General features: G+C 44.0%; 1 protein-coding gene across 1 annotated transcript in view; it reads right to left on the reverse strand.

Annotated features, from left to right (window-relative positions):
- Positions 1–391: 391 nt before the first annotated feature.
- The window catches only part of abcb7 (ATP-binding cassette, sub-family B (MDR/TAP), member 7), a 78,124-nt gene continuing 56,675 nt past the window's right edge, over positions 392–21,840 (reverse strand). The window contains exons 14-16 of the mRNA XM_038774578.1: positions 9,965–10,068; positions 4,611–4,718; positions 392–3,485 (exon numbers count right to left, since the gene is read on the reverse strand). Of these exons, the coding sequence (XP_038630506.1) occupies positions 3,270–3,485; positions 4,611–4,718; positions 9,965–10,068 (428 nt within the window). The 3' untranslated portion in view covers positions 392–3,269. The remainder of the gene's footprint in view (positions 3,486–4,610; positions 4,719–9,964; positions 10,069–21,840) is intronic.

Genomic DNA, 21,840 nt, shown 5'->3' on the forward strand with positions numbered 1-21,840 from the left:
TTGTTCTTTTTTTGGGAATTCATTAGTGGACGTGGACAACATTCATTGCTCAGGCCCAAATGTCCTTGAGGTGGTGGTGGTAGCGATTCGCTGAGCGGCTTTCTAGACCATTTCAGGGGGCAGTGAAGAGTCAAACACTTTCAATCGCGTGGGTTTGAAGTCACATCTGAGTCAAACCGAGTAAGTATAGATTTCTTTTCCTAAAAGGTGAGTGACTCGCCTGATGAAGGAGCTGCGCTCCGAAAGCTAGTGATTCAAAACAAACGTGTTGGACTATAACCTGGTGTTGTAAGACTTCTTACTGTACCCACCCCAGTCCAACGCCAGCATCTCCACATCATTATAAAGGAGGGGACAGTTGTACGGTTAGTTGAATACAAGACACAGTAAATGCCACAGACACGGTCAAGATTTATTTGGACTGACCAATTCTGCGAATACATTCCAAATTTCACAGGTGAAATAGACTTTGAAACATAACTGGTTACTGACAAAACCATAATCAGGATTCAAGCTTCGTCGAAAAATACTGGGTAAACTTTTAAATAGTTCACAAGTAAAAGAACACTAAACATTTCACCACTTTCATCAAGCGATCATGGAAACCCAAAGCACATATTGTAAATACACCCTTCATCTTCTGGTTTTCAATTAAGGAAGTAGAATCGAAAGAATATAGCATAGTTTGCATGAGAAATAAGTACATTTGTATTTAGTATTTATCCAATTATGACAGCGTTCGGATATTGGCTTTACACTACTCATACAATCACATCTTACAAACATAAATATCTAAAGGGACAAATGTAGTTGTTGTATACCTACATCAGTTTTAAGTTAATCGGTTCACAAAATCTCCCATATATAGTGAGAAATACAGTCGTTTAGCACAGGTCTACAGAATCGGTACTTTATTTTCCATAAGTGAAAGGGCCAAATAGCTCACAAATAAAAGCCAAAAGCAAGTTAGTCTTGCAAATGGAACTAAACTCCATATTTATCTAATGAGGTATCTGGATAGTAATTATTGAGGCACCCATGCAATTAATTTAGATGTTTAAAATTTGTTTAGACAACATTTTGGACAGTATGGGTGGAAATCAAAATATTACCTGTGAGAGTCTGCACAAGTGTTCAAGTAATGATTTCAAAACACTTGCATTACATCAATTCCAGAGTAACAAGTTTTTAAATTTCAATGATTGTGTGTGTATGTCAATTTAGAGCTGTAAATTGTATGTTAGTTTACAAGTTTGGTTACATAATTAAAAAAGTCAAGTAAATGTACATTGTGACAGATATTAGAGATGTTAATCTCAATATTAACAAACATGAAGGATAAAAAACAGACTGAAAGGCAAACCAATGTAATTTTCTTTTGCTGAACAAAAAACAGTTACAGCCAAAGACAAATGAATGAAGACAGTGAGGCACTCGGATCTTACAGCTCTTACAGAATAACCTTGTACCGTAGTCTGCACAACTAAATGAATATCCTCTCAAACAACAATCCCAAGCCTGACCTTGCTTAGTTTTGGCTCAGTACATGCACTCCTTAACTTAGAAATACAATGCTCAGAGATGCAAACTAGTATAATACAATGGTCAAAGCAGCAATCTGGATAAAATAATATGGCAACATACTCCATAGTAGAAAAATAATGGCAAACAACTCAAATACATTTTATAGGTGGGAACGAAGCAGCTATTTTGAGACAACATTTGACAACAGTGCTGAAAAACAAAAGAAAATAATGAAAACATGTGCACACCACATCATAATATTCCTATCTGTCTAGGGACCATATTGCCAGAAACTGAGCCTTTAGTATGCATCTATTGCAGCAAGTTTAAAAGCACTATCTCAATTACAAGAGAATTTTAAAAAATACAATACCCAGTAGATATGGAAATATGAAAAAAAAAACCTCGACAGTTATTTCAGAAACAGTTGTTCGGTTTTAATTCTTACAGATTAATGCAATTGGGTTTTAGTACATTCAAACGTCCCAAAATAAATTTAATTCAAGACGGCAAAATAAATCCACAACATCTCAAGACTACTAATGATCACAAACATCATGTCGCCTTTTCCTCATGACCATAACGTTAAAGGTACTTGACTAGTAGAGGAGATTAGTGCCAAGTTGGGCTATATTATGGAGTGCTACACCTCCAGACTACACTGAAGCTTCTCTACATGCCAAGTTCCTGGTCTCTTAAAGGGTAACATGGGGAAAGCTAACAGAGACAAAACCTCTCTGTTGGGGGTACAAAGACGGGGGAGGAAAATAAATCTCAGCAGTGGACTCAACTCAATTGTATATGTTACCAGACAGCTTTGCCTTCATTTCCAATTGAAGGTGATACAGGGTTTTAATGTAAAGGATAACAAAGTAGAGCTAGATATATGACAGAAACAGATTTTACAGAAGCATGGATGTTTAATGAACAGGATGGCAAATACATCAAGGCAATGCAGTTGAACAGATAAGCCAAGGAAAAAATATATACTTTTACAGCCTTTTTTAAATAGAGATGACCGTGCATTAAACATTGGCATGTCATCTCAAGTTACTAACCAAGAAATTATCGTGCCTCAGTTAAATAATTCGAGGTATCATAATATGGCAGTGAACAAAGTTCAAAATGTGCATTATTGGTCCATGTTGTTTGTGAAGGTATGTGTGCTCAGCTTTGCCTCATTCCCAAGTTAATACTTCTGTTTATTCTGGTATACCAAGCACTGTCCCGATTAAAAACTCTCATGATAAAGTACTTGAATCCAAAGTTCAGTGTTTACTGAATTTACCCCTGTAAGGAATATAATAATTCTACCCCTCAGTCCACACATACTCAATCATTGAAAAAGCAAGCAATGGTTTAGCTTCTCATGATTATTCCTGCCACTTGGTCCATGCTAATACTGATACAGTATTGGTTAACCACTACATTGCAGTACTTCACCAGTAACGCACATCTGCCTCAAGTTAATATTTAGAAAAATGCGTGGATGCTACCCACAACGATCCATCCTGAAATCAGTTTTTGATTTGCTGCTCCACGAAAGGCCTTTCAACGTATCAGGGCTACCAATCAAAAATATTTGACCATTTTAATATAAAAAAATAAAAATCCTTGCCTAAAAAGAGTAGTTTCATCAGCTTTCCTATTCAAAATGGTCTACCTGTGCATTGGCATCTAATGATGTTTCCAGTGCAAATTGCCAGCATAGTTTAATGTCCAGTACAAAAGTTTTTTTTAAAGTTTTAACAAGAGCAGTTTCCACAACCTTTTACACTGTTCAGAATCTCTTCTGATAGTTTTCTCCTTTCCTCGTCCTTGGATGACAATTCCTTCTTTCCTTCTTGACCTTTGGAATTTGCGCTGAACACTCTATTATGTTGTGTGCGCCACAGTTCTGAGTAAAGACTATTGGAATTGTTCAGGAGAACTTGATGGGTTCCACGCTCTGCTATCTTACCCTGCAGTGAATTACAAAGAGTCAGAAAAACACTAGAAGCATTGTATTTCTCTTTAGATGAACAACTTCTAGTCAAATGTGACTAAAGATCCATTGGCGCAAACCTGTTATGCATACAATTTGAAAGTTAAATTCCTCCAATAGCCCTATATTCTTATTTGGATTAAGCCAGAAATGATTGGAATAAGTTTACACTAAAATGTGCGACTATGTTATCGACAGGTTTGAAGTTAGTAACCAATACTTGGGCAAATAGGGATTACATTAGAATTCCAGCAAACCATCGCATGCAAGATTCCTCCACAATCAAGATCTATTTCAGAGGAATACAGGAGACTGCGGATTGACAGGTCATCAAACTATTTGAAGTAATGAAGCTAGGTAACCTTTGAGCTCACTTCCTCCCTAACACATCTGCAGTCAAGTTCCAACTGCAAAAACCCCAGACTGAATTTTATGCCAGTTAACAAGGAGGTGAAAGAGTCAGCATGGATTATTTTGAATGTTTTCATTGGAATACCCATAACTGAAGTGCACAAAATGCAAATATAAATACATTAGTTGGTGATATTCTGAAAATTTCTGTGATCATTAATCCAAAAAACAGACAGACACAGCAAGTGCGGTAGCCTCACTTGTAAAAGTAACAATGCAAAAAATAAACCCCCGGCATATTTGCCTACACCATTTTGTTAATATTGTCGGGCAATTGTACTCATAATGTGGCCACAGGTGGCCACTTTCAGTCTGCTTTCTTCACAGCTCGACAGATCCAAGATTCACAGCCTGCAAACCATGGGTGTTGCCAGAGCTGGAATTCATAGCGAGAAAGTGTAAAAAAAGCAAGACTATCTAAGCATCAATCAAACAGGTACTAAAGGCTTCACTAATGGACTTGTATGTCATTTGTGTAGTTGTTTCCCCCTCCCTTTCCTCTGGGTATTATCAAGCTTTTAGTCAAACTGCTGGTCAGTCACTTTGAAATGAGGAACCCAACAGTCCCATTATGCTACATAGTGTTACCAAAATATTGTTTGGCATTGTGGCTCTCAACAAAACATTTGTGAGCAACTCTGCTCTCAAATAACTTAATTATTGAAATATTCTAAAATCGTGGTTTCTCTACCTTATCCAGAACTAGGATTTCATCTGCATCAACAATTGTAGTGAGCCTATGAGCGATAAATACAGATGTACGGCGGTGCACCAAGTCTCTCATTGACCTGAGAATATTCTGTGGAGAAGAGCAGAAATTTATTTCCTTAATATTGCAAAGATAATTGGAAAACAAAGACTCTTAACGACAACACCTATCCACTGCTGCCTCACAGCCCTGAGGATCCGGGTCACTGGATCTGCAGTTTGCACAAGCACTCCATGTCTGTGTGGGTCTTACCCCACAACTCAAAGATGTGCACCGTAGGTGAATTGGCCAGGTTAAATTGCCCCTTCATTGGAAAAAAGAATTGGGTACTTTCAATTTAAAGAAAAACTACAAAACCTATACATCGACAATAAAACAGAGAAGTTAAATTATTTATTTACAATTAAATTGCCATTTACTCCCAACATTGATTTACAATAATCTTTTTATCTCAACACATAGGCACACACACACACATTTTTCCCTTTAAGTATGAGACTCCCGGAAGATATGTTGCCTCCTGGGTGCAGGGTCAGGGATGTCTCGGATCGAGTCTACAGGATTCTTAAGAGGGAGGGGGAGCAACCAGAAGTTGTGGTGCACATAGGCACCAATGATATAGCTAAGAAAAGGGATGAGGATCTAAAAAAGTGATTTTAGTGAGTTAGGTTGGAAGCTAAAGACTAGGACAAGCAGAGTAGTAATCTTCGGAATGTGGTGACGAAGGGCTTTTCACAATAACTTAATTTGAAGCCTACTTGTGACAATAAGTGATTTTCATTTCATTTTTTTCATTTTCAGGATTGCTACCGGTGCCACGTGCCAGTGAGACAAGGAACATTTGCACTAAGGAGGTTCCAGTCAATATTAGGGAAGTTGAAGTCAACCTGACAACAACGCTGTTACTTCAGCACCTTTCCAAGATCTGCCACCCAATCTGTTCCTCCATCTCTCTACTGCTGTTCAGCGAGTGCAGCTGAACAAGTGGCTACTGAGTTGGTGCAGGAGGGAAGGCTTCAGATATGTAGATTATTGGGATACCTTCTGGGGAAGGTGTGACCTGTACATGAAGGACGGACTGCACCTAAACCGGAGGGGCACCCATCCTGGGCGGAAGGTTTGCGAGAACCCTTCGGGAGGATTTAAACTAGCTTGGCAGGGGAATGGGAACTAGAGCTACGGATCAGAGGGTGGGGTTGCTGTTGAACAGGCAGAAATAGTATGCAGCGAGTCTGTGAGAAAGGATAGGCAATTGATAGGGCAAAGTTGCACTCAGTGGAATGGGTTAAAGTGTGTCTGTTTCAAAGCAAGGAGTGTCAGGAATAAGGGAGATGAACTTAGAGCATGGATCAGTACTTGTAACAATGATGTTGTGGCCATTACGGAGACATGGATTTCACAGGCGCAGGAATGGCTTTAGAAGTTCTGTTTTTTAAGAACAGGGAGGAAATTAAAAGAGGAGGGGGAGTGGCACTGTTAATTAGGGAGTGCATCACAGTTGCAGAAAAGGAGGTAGTTGAGGAGGGTTTGTCTACTGAGTCAGTATGGGTGGAAGTCAGAAATAAGAAAGGAACAGTCACTTTTTGGGGAATTTTCAATAGATCCCCAATAGCAGCAGAGAGATGCGGAGGAACAGATTGGGCAGCAGATCTTGGAAAGGTGCAGAAGTAACAGATGTTGTCATGGATGACTTCCCTCATATTGATTTGAACCTCCTTAGTGCAAATGGTTTGGATGGAGCAGATTTTGTCAGGTGTGTCCAGGAAGGATTCCTGACTCAATATGTAGATAGGCCGACTAGGGGAGAGGCCATATTGGATTTGGTGCTTGGCAACAAACCAGGCCAGGTGTCAGATGTCTCGGTGGGACAGCATTTCAGTGACAGTAACCACAGTTCCTTTATTTTTACCGTAGTCACGGAGAGGGATAGGAACAGACAGTATGGGAAGGTATTTGACTGGTGGAGGGGTAATTATAATGCTGCTAGACAGGAGCTGGGGAGCATAAATTGGGAACAGTTGTTCTCAGGGAAATGCACAATAGTAACATGGGAATTGTTTAAGGACCACTTGCTAAGAGTGCTGAATAGTTTCCTCCCACTGAGACGAGGAAGGAATGGTAAGGTGACAAGAGAAGTGGAGCTTCTAGTCAAGACGTAAGGTTGAGGAAGCAAAGATCTGGCAAGGCTCCAGAGGGTCACAAGGTAGCCAGGAAGGAACTCAAAAATGGACTTAGAAGAGCTAGAAGGGCCATGAAAAAGCTTTGGCTGGAAGAGTTAGGGGAAACCCCAAGGCATTCTCCACTTACATGAGAAATAAGAGGATGATCAGAGTGAGAGTAGGGCCGATCAGGGATAGTGGAGGGATCTTGTGCTTAGAGTCTGAGGAGGTAAGGGAGGCCCTGAATGAATATTTTGCTTCGGTATTCACTAGAGAGAGGGACCTTGTTGCTCGTGAGAACAGCATGATCCAGGTTAATAGACTCAAACAGGTTGATATTAAGAAGGAGGATGTGCTGGAAATTTTGAAAAGTATCAGGATAGAAAAGTCCCCTTGGTCAGACGGGATATACCCAAGGTTACTACGGGAAACGAGGAAGGAGATTGCTGCGTCGTTGCCAATAATCTTTGCGTCCTCACTCTCCACTGGAGTAGTGCGGGATGATTGGAGGCAAGTGCATGTTGTTCCCCTGTTCAAGGGAATAGGGGAATCCCTGGCAATTACAGACCAGTCAGTCTTAAATCTGTGGTGAGCAAAATACTGGAAAGGATTCTGAGAGGTAGGATTTATGATTATTTAGAAAAACATAAGTTTGATTAAAGATAGTCAGCATGGCTTTGTGAGGGGCAGGTCATGCCTCACAAGCCTCATTGAATTCTTTGAGAATGTGACGTGACACATTGATGAAGGTCGGGCAGTGGATGTGGTGTATATGGATTTCAGTAAGGCATTTGATAAGGTTCCCCATAGTAGGCTCATTCAGAAAGTCAGGGGCATGGGATACAGGGAAATTTGACTGTCTGGATACAGAATTGGCTGGCAGAAAGAAGACAGCGAGTGGTAGTGGATGGAAAGTATTCCGCCTGGAGGTCGGTGACCAGTGATGTCCTGCAAGGATCTGTTTTTTGGACCTCTGCTCTTTGTGGTTTTTATAAATGACTTGGAGTTGTAGATAGTGTCGAGGGCTGTTGCAGGTTACAGCAGGATATTGACAGGCTGCAGAGAGCTAGGCTAAGAAGTGGCAGATGAAGGTCAACATAGATAAATGTGAACTGATTAATTGTGGAAGGTCGAATTTGAATGCTGAATACAAGGAAAAGACAGGATCTCACACACACACACACACACACACACACACACACACCCCCCCCCCCCCCCCCGCCCACTGCCTCTTGTAAAACTCCTTCCCCCAATGTCAGTTCCTTCCCCCCAACTTTCCATCCCAGCTAGACCACTTGGACCCTGTTCTGCCAGGCTCCGATGGCCGCAGCCCCTCACCCCACCTCACTCCCGTTCACTGGCCGGTTTAAACCAGCCAGCGCGGAGGCCCCCGCCCGGGTCCCTTTCCCCCTTGCCCGGCCCAAGGAAAGCCCAGAAATCCCCTTTTAGCATGCCGACCCCGCATATCCAACTACACCCCAAAGAGCCCTCGCTTCGAGTGCAAATCCCATCACTTCTCTTGTCCAAATATATACACCATTGGCTCCTTTAGCCCATACACCCGGACGCAGAGAAACAAAAAAAGGTGACACAAAAAAGAAGAAAATACTGTCCTGAGGTTACATCGGCACATGGCCATTTCTCAATTTCTCAGTTCTGCCACAGTCCTTCTGCCTTCGCAAACTCCTCCACTGCTTCCGCCATTCCAAAATAAAAGTCCTTGAGCTTATAAGCCACCCTCAGCTTCGCTGGATATACAATGCCGCACTGCACCTTGCTGATGTACAGTGCCCTCTTCAGCCGGTTGAAAGCAGCCCGCCTCCTCGCCAGCTCCACCGTAAAGTCCTGGTATACACGTATACCAGCTCCAACCCACTGCACCAGCCGCTTCTGCTTGGCCCAGCACAGGACCTCCCCGACCGATGCACCCGATCCAGTTCATATCGGGAGGGATCCTCCCCCTGCCCCAATAGTTTCGCCAGCATAGCGGCAAAATACTCTGTCTGCCTCGGCCCTTCAACTGCTTTGGGCAGCCCCACAATCTTCAAATTCTGTCGCCTGGACCTGTTTTCCAGATCTTCCACTTTTCCTCGCAGATCCTTGTTCACCTCCATCACCTTCCGCATCTCCTTCCCCATCGAGGTAAGTTGATCACCGTGCTGCGCCACCGTCTCCTCCACTACCTTCAGCACCTCCCCTTGCGCCCGCACCTCCGCCATTGCACTCGCCACCACCGTCGTCACCGGGGAAATCGCCTCCTCCACCAGCACACTCAAAACCTCCCTCATCTCCTTCCTCATCGCCTCCAGGTGTTTTGTAAACTTGCCTTTCGAATTCTGCAGCCATTACCTTAGTTATTTCTTCAGCCTTCAGCAATGCAGCCTCCCCTAGTGTTCCAGCCTTCATTTTCTCTGGTGATCCTGTGGTGACCTTTTGTCTCCTCAGCAGGCCTCAGCTGTTCTTTTACCGGCCGTTTTCTTGCTGATCCTGGACATCATCTTCTACTGTGCCTTCTCCCTGCCTTTGACGCCTCCGTGGACCCTGGGACCGGGCTTAAAGCCCCGAAAATGCCATTCCCGATCAGGAGCCCTCCGTTGCGCCAGGATGTGGCTGCTTTGGAGAGGGTGCAGAGGATATTTACCAGGATGCTGCCTGGACTGGAGGGCATGTCTTATGGAGAAAGATTGAGGGAGCTAGGTCTTTTCTCACTGGAGCGATGAAGGAAGAGAGGTGACTTGATAGAGGTGTACAAGGTGATGAGAGGCGTGGATAGCCAGAAACTGTTCCCCAGGGTGGAAATGGCTGTCACGAGGGGACATAAGGTGATTGGAGGAAGGTATAGAGGAGATGTCAGAGATTGTCGGTACAACATCATGGGCCGAAGGACCTATACTGTTCTATGTTAATAACGGGGAACTGGCGGAAGGATTCCTGTGCTGATTATTTGCCCGCTGAACTATGTTTTGAACACTCCTTTCATGGCCAACAAATCCTGGCGTTGGACTTGAACCTGGAGCTTCTGGTCCAGAGGGAAGGTCGCTCTCTGCCCACTATCAAAATGGACATTTGATTCACATGCTGCAAACGTTGAAATGTGTAATAATCAGGTAGCGGTAAACAAGAAAAAGTTATTTCGTTTTGGAGTGTGATATTTGACCAGAACCATGAAAGGCATACCTCTTCAGTGATGGAATCCAAAGATGATGTAGCTTCATCGTACAAGATAATGGGAGGATTTTTCAGAATTGTCCGAGCAATCGCAACTCTCTGCTTTTCTCCTCCTGAAAGAAACATCAGTTTACATTCACCTCAGGCTATGAATGAGAATAGGTCATTTAACATGGTTCAGTTCTTCCTCAAACATTATACACAAGGTTGGAGAAAGAGAAAAAAAAAGAATCAAAAGTTAAAAGACTATGAAATGTCATCATATTCTCTGTTGGTTTCATATAATGCCACATTTCAATGTGCTGAAGGTTAAACTACTTTACAAAATAATTTACCATTTTTATCAGCTTACAATCAGAATGGATTTATGCTGCATTGTGAACAATGTCACAGGATCCCCAGATTGGTCTAAGAAAGGAATTACGAGGATGCAGTGTTTTACAGATACAGCAATACATCACCTAACAACGACAAAATTGGCATTTTTGACCTGAAAGGCTTTATGGTGTAAATAGCTAGGGTTTGAAATAGAGAACACTCCTCCATTTGAAAGAACTATGCAGAGTTATTGATCACTTGTTCTGGAGTGTTATTATTCTGCATCTTTTCATTAAATCCATTACTGATGTCATCAGTAAATGTGCCATCATAGTCGTTGTTACCGGTGTATATTTGCATTTAACTGCCATTAATTCTAATTTTATTACTATTATTTTGATATTTAGCTAGCTGCTCCTGTTTTTTAATCCATACTTTAAACGTCATTATTTTTATATATTTTATATATTGAAGGTGCACTAATCAGGTTTCCAAGCTGGATGCTTGCCCGTTGACAAGGATAGAAGGGCAAAACCCTTGCAGGAGGCAAAACATTTTCAAAATTCGACATAAGCTAGGCCAATCAACAATTCTTGTTAGAGGAAGATTCAAAGCAGTATTTGATCATCAACACACATAATGGGTTGTTCAAGGATTTTGGCATATCCTCCAGTCCAGCGATCTTCCAAAAGCTGATGGACAACCTGTCACAAGCCATTCCTCATGTTGCAGTCTACTCTACTTAGATTACATTTTAATTTTGTGTAAGACTGAGCACCTCAACTACCTGGATCGGGTTTTAGAAAGGTTTTCAGAGGATGGACTGCGTCTGAAGCAGAGGAAGTGCATTTTTCAGGCACCGAGCGTGGAGTATCTGGGCCAGTCATGACAAAGGCTGAAAAGGGTTGTGACAAAGGCTGAAAAGGGATATCCGCAGTTGGACCAAGGTCTAACTAGAAATTTTGCAGTGAAAAGATTCCATCAGTATTTCTATGGTCATTTGTTCACCTTGTGCACTGACCACAAATCGTTGATGAGCCTTTTCAGCAAGTCAAAATGTATTCCTTCCATGCCCTCAGCAACAATACAGCGCTGAGTGTTTACACTGTCAACGTATCAGTACAACGTAACTGTCTACAGGGCAGAGAAGGACAATGCCAACATGGACACGTCATTTCCCTTTACTGGATTTGCCAACCCAGGTATTGTATCCACCCGAGATAATTTTCTTACTAGAAAGATTTGCCCAATCTCCACTGAGTGCTAAACAGATTAAACGGTGGATGGACGGAGATTCTATTCTGTCACAAGTTAGAAGATTTCTGATGCAAGGATGGCCATCTATCAAAGAAGATGGTGGGTTGAAGCTTTATGTGAGGTGCAAAGACGAGTTAAGTGTGCAGGATGGTTGCATACTGTGGAGATCGAGAGTGGTTGTTCCATCCCCTGGTCATTCGGAAGTAATAAGGCTCATCCATGTGCCTCGTGAATGAAATATCAAGCCAGGTTGTATGTTTGGTGGCCAAATATGCACCAGAATTTGAAGAACAAAGTGAAATCCTGTTCCGCATATCACTCAGAAGATGGCACCACTAGCACCATTACATCCTCGAGAGTGGCCTGATCATCTTTGGTCAGGACCTTCATTTGGATTGTGCTGGTCCTTTCATGGGTCGCATGTTTTTAGTCATTGTGGATATACATTCTAAGTAGTTAGAAGTATACATTATGAGCAACATTATTGCTCCCAATACCATAGAGAAGCTACGCCAAGTCTTTGCAACTCATGCGTTTCCATATTATCTCATTTCTGATAATCATATAACATTTCCAAGCGAGTTGTTTCAAGAGTTTATGCAAAGGAGTGGAATGCACCATGTGCGTCGCATGTCTTTTCATCCAGCTTCAAATGGTTTGGCAAAGCGAGGTGTTCAGACATTGAAGGAAGGATTGAAGAGGATGGCAGGCAATACTTTAAGGACAAAGCTCGAGGTTCTTATTTCAAAATCAGATCACACCACAAACTACAGGACTCTCACTAGCTTAATTATTGATGGGTAGAAGAACAATTCTCGCCTGAATCTGCTATATCCAGATATCAAAGCAAACGTGGGAAGGAGACAAGAAAAGCAGAAGGAGAGACATGATTATCATGCTAAGTTGAGATGTTTTAACCTGAATAATTGTGTTTATATCAGGAATGTTGGCAGTAACCAGTGTCGGCTACCTGGAGTTATTCTTTTTTTTAAAAAATAAACATTTTATTGAGGTATTTTTTGTTTTTTACAGCGACAACAAAATAAACAATGTACACAAATCTATAAATATAGTGCAAAAGCCATCTTCCTCCTTTACAGGTCCCACCTTTATTAACCCCCTACTCTAAGCTAAACTACCCCCTCCCCCCCACTTCTGTTGACGATTAATTTTCCGCAAAGAAGTCGACGAACGGTTGCCACCTCCGGGAGAACCCTAACATTGACCCTCTCAAGGCGAACTTGATTTTTCTCCAGAGAAAGCTAGCCATGTCCGATAGCCAGGTCTCCGACTTCGGGGGCATTCAGTCCCTCCAAACTAATAGTATCCGTGTCCGGGCTACCAGGGACATAAAGGCCGGAACGTCTACCTCTTTCTCTGCCTGCATTCCCGGGTCTTCCGACACCCCAAAAAACGCCACCTCTGTACTCGGTGCCGCCCTTGTTTCTAACACCGTGGACATAACCCCTGCCAGAATCCCCTAAGCTTTGGACATGTCCAGAACATGTGGACATGGTTCGCTGGCCCTCCCACACACTATGCACACCTATCCTCTACCTCAAAGAACCTGTTCATCCGTGCCACTGTCATGTGAGCCCGGAGAATGACCTTGAATTGTATCAGGCTGAGCCTGGCACATGTTGTGGGCGCGTTGATTCTACTCAATGTGTCCGCCAATAGACCACTTTCTATCTCTCCTCCTAACTCCCCTTCCCACTTGTGCTTCATCTCCCCAGTCTGCGTCTCCTCTGACCCCATAAGTTCCTTGTAAATGTACGACACCCTCCCTTCTCCCACCCACACTCTAGAAACTACCCTGTCCTGTATTCCCCTTGGTGGTAGGAGCGGGAAGGTTGAAACCTGCCTGCGTAGGAAGTCCTGCACCTGCAGGTACCTGAATTTGTTTTCCCTCGCCAATCTAAATTTCTCCTCCAACTCCCTCAAGCTAGGAAAGCTCCCTCTATAAACATATTCCCCAACCTCTCAATCCCTGCTCTCTGCCATCTCCGAAACCCCCCCCGTCCATCATCCCGGGGCAAACCAGTGATTATTACACATTGGAGACCAAACCGATGCTCCCTCTGCTCCCACATGCCTCCTCCATTGCCCCCAGACTCTCAGGGCTGCCACCGGGGCTAGTGGAATACCGTGCTGGCGGGAACGGTAAAGGCACCTTTATCAATGCCCTAAGCTGGTGCCCTTACATGAAACCGCCTCCATACGCTCCCATGCCGACACTCCCCCCACCACCCACTTCCTGATCATGGCTACATTCGCCGCCCAATAGTAGTTACTGAAGTTTGGCAGAGGACCGCCCCGGCTCTGCTCAAGCATCCCCCTTTTCACTCGCGGGGTCTTGCCCACCCAAACAAAGCCCGTGATAACTTTGTTAACCTGTTTAAAAATGGACCGCGGAATAAAGATGGGGAGACACTGAAACATAAACAGGAATCCCGGGAGGACCGTCGCCTTCACCGTTTGCACCCTCCCGGCTAGTGACAGCGGGAGCGCGTCCCACCTCCGAAAATAGTCCTTCATTTGGTCTACTAGTCGGGCCAGATTTAGCTTGTGCAGCCGTTCCCATTCCCGCGCCACTTGGATGCCCAGATACCAAAAGCTTCCCCCGACCACTCTAAACGACAGCTCCCCCGGTCGCCTCTCCTGTCCCCTCGCCTGGACGCAAACATCTCACTTTTCCCCATATTTAGTTTATACCCCGAAAACCGGCCAAATTCCCCCAGAAGCCTCATGATTTCTTCCATCCCCTCTGCTGGGTCCGATCCATACAGGAGCAGGTCGTCTGTGTTTAGCAAGACTTTGTGCTCCACCCCTCCGGACCAGCCCCCTCCAGCCCCTTGAGGCTCTCAGTGCAATTGCCAGCGGAGCTATGGCTAATGCGTACAAGTGGGGAGAGGGGTCCCCCGATGCAGCCTAAAATAGTCCGATGTTGTCCTATTCGTCTGTATGCTCACCACAGGAGCCTGATATAGCACTCTGACCCAGTCAATAAAGCCCCATCCAAATCCGAACCGTCCCAGTACCTCCCACAGATATTCCCATTCTACTCGATCAAAGGCCTTCTCTGCGTCCATTGCGACTACTACCTCCACCTCCCTACCTTCCGGGGGCATCATGATCACGTTTAACAACCTTCTTACATTGGCCACCAACTGCCTTTCCTTAACAAACCCCGTCTGGTCCTCCCCAATAACGTCTGGAACACAATCCTCAATCCTAGAGGACAAAATTTTGGCCAGCAGCTTGGTGTCCACATTCAATAGGGATATCGGCCTGTCGGACCCACACAACTCCGGGTTCTTGTCCCGCTTTTGGATCGAAATCGTGGCCTGTGACATCGTCGGGGGAAGCACCCCTCTCTCCCTTGCCTCATTGAATGTCCTCATCAACAGCGGCCCCAATATCCCAGAGAACTTTTTATAGAACTCCATTTGGTACCCTTCCAGCCCCGGGGCTTTACCCGACTGCATGGCCTTCAGACCCTCTGCTAACTCTTCCACCCCGATCGGGGCCCTCAGCCCTTCTACCAGCTCCCCATCCACCTTCGGGAAATTCAGCCGCCCTAGGAAGTGCCTCATCCCTTCCGGCCCCGGTGCGGGTACTGGCCCGTGCAGCCTACTATAAATCTCCTTAAACACCTTATTCACCCCTGCTGAGTCTCCAACCATGTTCCCGTCCCCATCCTTTACTTCCCGATCTCCCTGGCACCCTCACTCTTTCAAAGCTGCTGTGCAAGCATGCTGCTGGCCTTCTCTCCATGCTCATAAATCACCCCCCTCACCTTTCTCAGATGCTCCACCGCTCTCCCTGTGGTTAACAAGCCGAACTCTGCCTGTAGCCTCTGCCCTTCCCTTAAAAGTCCTGCCTCTAGGGTCTCCGCATACCTCCTGTCGACCTGTAGTATCTCCTTTACCAGTTGGTCCGTCTCTGCCTTGTGGGCCCGTATCAAGATCAGCTCCCCTCGAACCACTGCATTCAATGCTTCCCAAACCACTACTACCGAAATTTCCCCTGTATCATTGACTTCCAGGTAGTTCTGAATACATTTCCTCAACCGCCCGCACACCTCCTTGTCCGCTAAAAGACCCACATCTAACCTCCAGTGCAGGCGCTGATTACTGTCTTTACTAACCTGGAGGTCACCCCAGTGCGGGGCATGGTCTGAGATTGTAATCGTCGAGTACCCCGTGTCACCACCCCCGTCAGTAAGGCCCTGCTCAGAATAAAGAAAATCAATCCGGGAGCACACTTTATGCACGCGGGAGTAGACGGAGATGTCCTTCACCCTCGGCTGCCCAAATCTCCATGGATCCCCCCTGCTCATACATATATATTCAAATGACAAAAAATCCCAACACAACTGCCCGACAGAGAGAAACAAAACGCTAAACAAAGAAAAGATCAAGCAAGAGATCCAGCATCTGAACAAACACACCTCCATCCCCCAACAGTGCAAATGTAAACTTTAACTCACTCAGCTCTGCAGCTGGCCCCAGGTCCATACAGAAGGCATTTCAAATAGCGTCCACAAAGCCGAAAAATAAGAAACTTTTTTAAAACATAAACGTTGTAGCAAAGTTCAAAAGTTCTCAGTCCGCCACCAGTCCTTTCCTTTTCGCGAAGTCCAGCGCTTCCTCAGGTGACTTGAAATAAAAATGGTGCTCCTCGTAAGTGACCCAGAGATGTGCCGGATACAGCAGTCCGAACTTCACCTTTTTCTTAAAAAGGGTTGACCTGATCTGGTTAAACCCTGCTCTTCTCTTGGCCACCTCCGCACTCAGGTCCTGATAGATCCGCAGGATACTGTTCTCCCATTTACAGCTCCGTGCCTGCTTGGCCCACTGTAAAATACGCTCCTTATCCAAATACCTGTGGAATCTTACCACCACTGCCCTTGGGGAGAGGGGGGGGGTCTCCCATTCGCGGCTTCCTTGCGAGCGCTCTGTGAGCCCTGTCCACCTCCAAGGATCGGGAGAATGCTCCATCCCCCCAGCAGCTTCTCAAGCATGTCTGCGATGTATGTCCCAGCGTCTGCTCCTTCGGACCCCTCTGGGAGCCCAACAATTCTCAAGTTGTGCCGGCGGGGACCTATTCTCTAGGTCCTCCACCTTCTCCAGGAGCCTTCTCTGCTGGTGTCTCAGCATCCCCACCTCCAACTCCACTGCTGTTTGATGTTCCTCCTGCTCAGCCAGCGCCTTCTCTACTTTCTGGATCGCCCAATCTTGGGCATCCAATCCAAACTCCTACTGCGCAATGGACTCTTTAATCGGGTCCAAGCAGTCCCGCTTCTGCTTGGTGAAGCCCTCCTGGATAAATTGCATCAGCTGCTCCGTTGACCGCTGAGTCGAGAAGCCAGGGTTCCGGTCCTCCACCATGCTTTCTCCCCCCTGCAGCTTCAGCCTAAGCCTTCTCTGTCCGTCTGTTTCTGCCTTTGCGAGCACTTCTAGTTCTTCTCTCCATGCACCGACGTGGGAATCCAGTACCCAATTGCCTGTGTCATTGATTTTTCAAATCAAGTCAGGTAAAAAATAAAAAAAAATAAAAAATCGGGGAAAAAGGTCCAAAAGTCTGACCCCAGCGGGAACCACCAAATGTGCGACTTACTCCTTCATAGCTGCCACCGGAAGTCTACCTGGAGTTATTTTTAACCAAAATGGTCCAGAATCTTTGGTAATGAAATCGAACAATGGAAGAGTGGTGCACAGGCATCAAGATCATATTTGTCGCCACCATGACTCAGACACAATTAAAGTTCCAGATAACACAATAAAAGGAAATGGGCTGTGGAAATGGTTCCCGTTGTACCAGGACTTCCAGTGGACTCTATTTCAGATACTCAACATACACCTGTGCCCAGAAGTTCAGTTGAACTAATCAAGCATCACCAGAATTAACGGAGTCACCAGTGGTATTGCGAGGATTGCAACGTAGTTGCACAGCTCCTGAAAGACTGACGTATAATTAAGACATTAATTTCATTGTATTCCTGTCTTTAAGGGGGATTAAAATTCAAGGGGGGGGAGAAAAGAGTGTTATAGTGTTGTTACTATTATACATCTTATTTAGATCCATTTCTGATGTCATCAGTAAGTGCTACAATGTTATTAGTTGTTATTCCTTTTGCATATTTGCATTTAACTGCCGTTAGTTCTAATTCTATTACTATTATTTCAATGTTTAGCTAGCTGCGCCCATTTGAATCCCTACTGTATTCTGAACTTGTTATATATTAAAGATCAACTTTATTTATTAACTTTACAAACAATGCGTTTCGACCACCCTTTTGTGGTTACGTTAAGTCAAGTTACCACAATCACAAACAAGCAAATAAAGGTTTCTGATGAAAGGTTATCAACTTGAAATGTCGAGCTGGCTTCCCTCTCTACAGATCCTGCTACAGCTGCTGAGTATTGACCATTTCCTGTTATAATTTCAGATTTGCAGCATTCACAGTACCTTGCTTTTGAAATAAAGATTTCTCTTCAGGGTTGGCAGGGAATTTATGGAAGTGCTGAATGATTAAAACATCACTAAACAAAAATTCAGCATATCAACCACTACTCCCTTGTTTTATTAACTGTTTTCAAGTGTCACAGTTGGAAATGTGAAATGTTCAAAGGAAGCCCATAGGCCATATTCCATTGCTTGCTAGCAAGGGAGATATCAATAGCAGGGCACTGGCCATAATCTTCCAATCATCTCCAGACTCCGGGGAGATGCCAGTGAACTGGAGAACTGCAAACATTATGCCCTTGTTTAAAAATTTTTATAAGGATAGCTGCAGCAATTAAAGACCAGTCAGTTTAACATCAGTGGTGGTCAGGCTACTATTCAAGATAGAATTAGTCACATGGAAAAATGTGGGTTGATTAGGAAGAGCCAGCATGAATTTCTAAAGGAGAAATCATGTTTAGCTAAAGGAGTTTTTTTGAAGAGGTAACAGAGGAGGTTGATGAGAATAATTTTGTGTTTGGTGTGCATAGACTTTCAGAAGGCTTTCGATTAAGTGCCGCACAACAGACTTCCGGGAAAAATTATAGCTCATGGAATAAAACAGCAATGTGGATGCAAAATCAGCTGAATAATAGGAAGCAGACTGCAAATGGTCAATGGATATTTTTTGGGCTAAAGGAAGGCTTGCAGTGGTGTTCTTCAGGAGTCAGTACTGGGACCCTTGCTTTTCCTCATATATATTAACGATCTAGATTTTGATGAGTGGAGACAATTTCAAAGTGTGCAGATGATACAAAACTTGACGGTACTGCAACTGTGAAGAGAACAGTGTAGAACTTTAATAATCACTTTTATTAGTGTCAGAAGTAGGCTTACATTAACACTGCAATGAAGTTACTGTGAAAAGCCCCTAGTTGCCACACTCCAGCACCTGTTTGGGTACACAGAGAGAGAATTCAGAATGTCCAATTCACCTAACAAGCAAGTCTTTCGGGACTTGTGGGAGGAAACCGGAGCGCCCGGAGGAGACCAACGTAGATACGGGACAGAATGTGCAGACTTTGCACAGATAGCGACCCGAGCCAAGAATCGAACCTGGGACCCTGGTGCTGTGAAGCAATAGTGCTACCCACTTTGCTACTGTGCCGCCAAAAGGATGTAGACAAGTTGGCAGGGTGGGCAGATGACATTCAGTGTGGAAAATGCAAGGTGATGCATTTGGCGGGAAGAACATGGAGAAACAATATAAAGTAAGGGGTAAAACTCTTAGAGGCGTGCAGGAGCAGAGGGACCTGGTATATATTTGCATAGTTCGTTGGGGGTGGCAGGATAGGTGGAGAGTGCAGCTAATAAAGCATATAGTGTCTTGACTTTATTAATAGGGGCATAGAGTACAAGAGCAAGGAGCCTATGCAAGGCACAAACGAGATCTCAGCTAGAATTTTGGGTACAGTTCTGGGTGTGACACTATAGGAAAGAAGTGAGCATGTTGGACAGAGAGTGCCGAGGTCTACAATGGGTCCAGGGGTGAGAAACGTCATGCTAAGGAGATTGAAGAGTTTGGGATTGTTCCCTTTGGAAAGACTAAGATGAGATTTGATAGAGATGTTCAAAATCAGGAGGGGCTGGACAGAGTAGATCGGGAGACACTGTTCCTGCTTGTAAAAGAATCAAGAATGAGAGGGATCAGATTTAAATTTATTTGCAAAAGAAGCCAATGTGAGGTGAGAAACTTTTTTCTCACCCAAGTAGTTCGGGTCTAGAATGCTCTAATGGGCTGTGTGGTGGAGGCAGGTTCAACCGAGGCATTCAAGAGGGCATTTGATGATTATTTGAATAGAAACAATGTGCAGAGGTAAGGGGAAATGGCACTAAGTCACAATGATCATTTGGAGAGGAACAATTCTATGATTCTCGCTGCTGGCTTTTAAGTTTTATATCAGAATCTAATATTTGGAGAGACAAAATGAACCAGACGGGCATTTGAGAATGACATATTCTGGATGAATTATATCATTTTGGGGGAAAATGTTCAATTCAAAACATCATTCAGGCTACTGAGGAACAAGAAATGACTCCACTGATTCACCTGAAGAAACACTTTATTTGGAAATTAAGAAAAGCCAGCAATTGCATTTTCTGTATTCTCTACTGCGAGCCCAATCTGTGCTCCAACAAGCAATGTACTTTCATTGCCATTAATTGAGATTTTGGGGGCTACGTTAGGTCAGTGTAACACAAAAGTAAAGGACATGAGTTCCAGTTTATAAAAGACAGATTCTGCTCATATAAGGAAACACTGATGGAAAAATACCATATATTTCTCCATTTTATTTTTTTCTGTCTAGCATCATTGTTCATGCAAGTCCCCGCTCTTCTCATGTTTTGCTCTTCTGTAAATCTTATGCTAAGTCTGAATGGTTTTCACAAGTTCATTAATATGCATTTACTTTTTTCTTAAATGGTCTGATCATGCAGCAAGATAGGAGCTATTTTGCAGTGGAACGCAGATGTGCAGCAGGGTTTATGAAACGGAAGTCCAGGAAATATCAGCAGGAAAGCTCAAGCGAAAACACAAATTCTAGAAATTGAAACGGACTCGAGTTTCAAATGGTCAGATACGAGTAAAGAAAGTTGAAGTCAGTTTGATAAAATAGTGATTTGATTCAGGAATATATTTGAGACAGTTTGGTGAATGACTTTTGAAAATGCCACTGACATATTGCAAAATCCAGCATACTCAAGATAGAGTCAATTAAGTACTTTTGAAGTGTAGTTACTGTTTAATGTAGGAATTCGACATTTCCTGTGACAATTTGAAAGATAATGCTTTCCCACACCATCAGGTACAATAGATACATTAGTTACTTGTTAAAAGAGATATGTAAAAAGATAATACGGTTACAATAGTCTTTTCGCGATTTGTCAATTTGACTCTATGTGTTGAACTACACTTTCCCTGCTTTATTTTAAGCTTACATAAAAATAATGCACGACAGGTAGTTTTTTGGACCTGATCAGTATCAAGTGTAAAAGATTCCAAAGAAGAAATGAATGGGATGAGTTTCTTGTATTCACATTTTCACTTTATTAAAATACTATTAACACAAAAGAGGAGGCTGTGGTATTGTTGCTGGACTAGTAATCCAGCGACCCAGTGTAACGTTCTGGGCACCTGGGTTCAAATCCCACCAGGGCAGATGGTGAAGTTTTAATTCAATAAAGATCCATGAGACCATTGTCGATTGTTGTAAAAACCCATCAGGTTAGGGCAGAACGGGCAGCATGGTGGCGCAGTGGGTTAGCCCTGCTGCCTCACGGCGTCGAGGTCCCAGGTTCAATCCCAGCTCTGGGTCACTGTCCGTGTGGAGTTTGCACGTTCTCCCCGTGTTTGCGTGGGTTTCGCCCCCACAACCCAAAAATGTGCAGGTTAGGTGGATTGGCCACGCTAAATTGTCCCTTAATTGGAAAAAATAATTGGGGACTCTAAATTTTTTTAAAAAGGTTAGGGCAGAACGGTGGCACAGTGGGTCAACACTGCGGCCTCGTGGCGCCGAGGTCCCAGGCTCGATCCCGGCTCTGGCACACTGTCTGTGTGGAGTTTGCACATTCTCCCCGTGTTTCCATGGGTTTCTCCCCCACAACCCAAACAAATGTGCAAGCTAGGTGGATTGGCCACGCTAAATTAAAAAAAAAACATCAGGTTCACTAATTTCCATTAGGGTAGGAAATAAGAACTAGGAGCAGCAGTCGGCTATCTGGCCCCTCAAGCCTGCTCCACCATTCAATGAGATCATGGCTGATCTTTTGTGGACTCAGCTCCACTTTCTGGCCCAAGC

Source organism: Scyliorhinus canicula, chromosome 17 (assembly GCF_902713615.1).
Source record: "Scyliorhinus canicula chromosome 17, sScyCan1.1, whole genome shotgun sequence".
Lineage (NCBI taxonomy): Eukaryota > Metazoa > Chordata > Chondrichthyes > Carcharhiniformes > Scyliorhinidae > Scyliorhinus > Scyliorhinus canicula.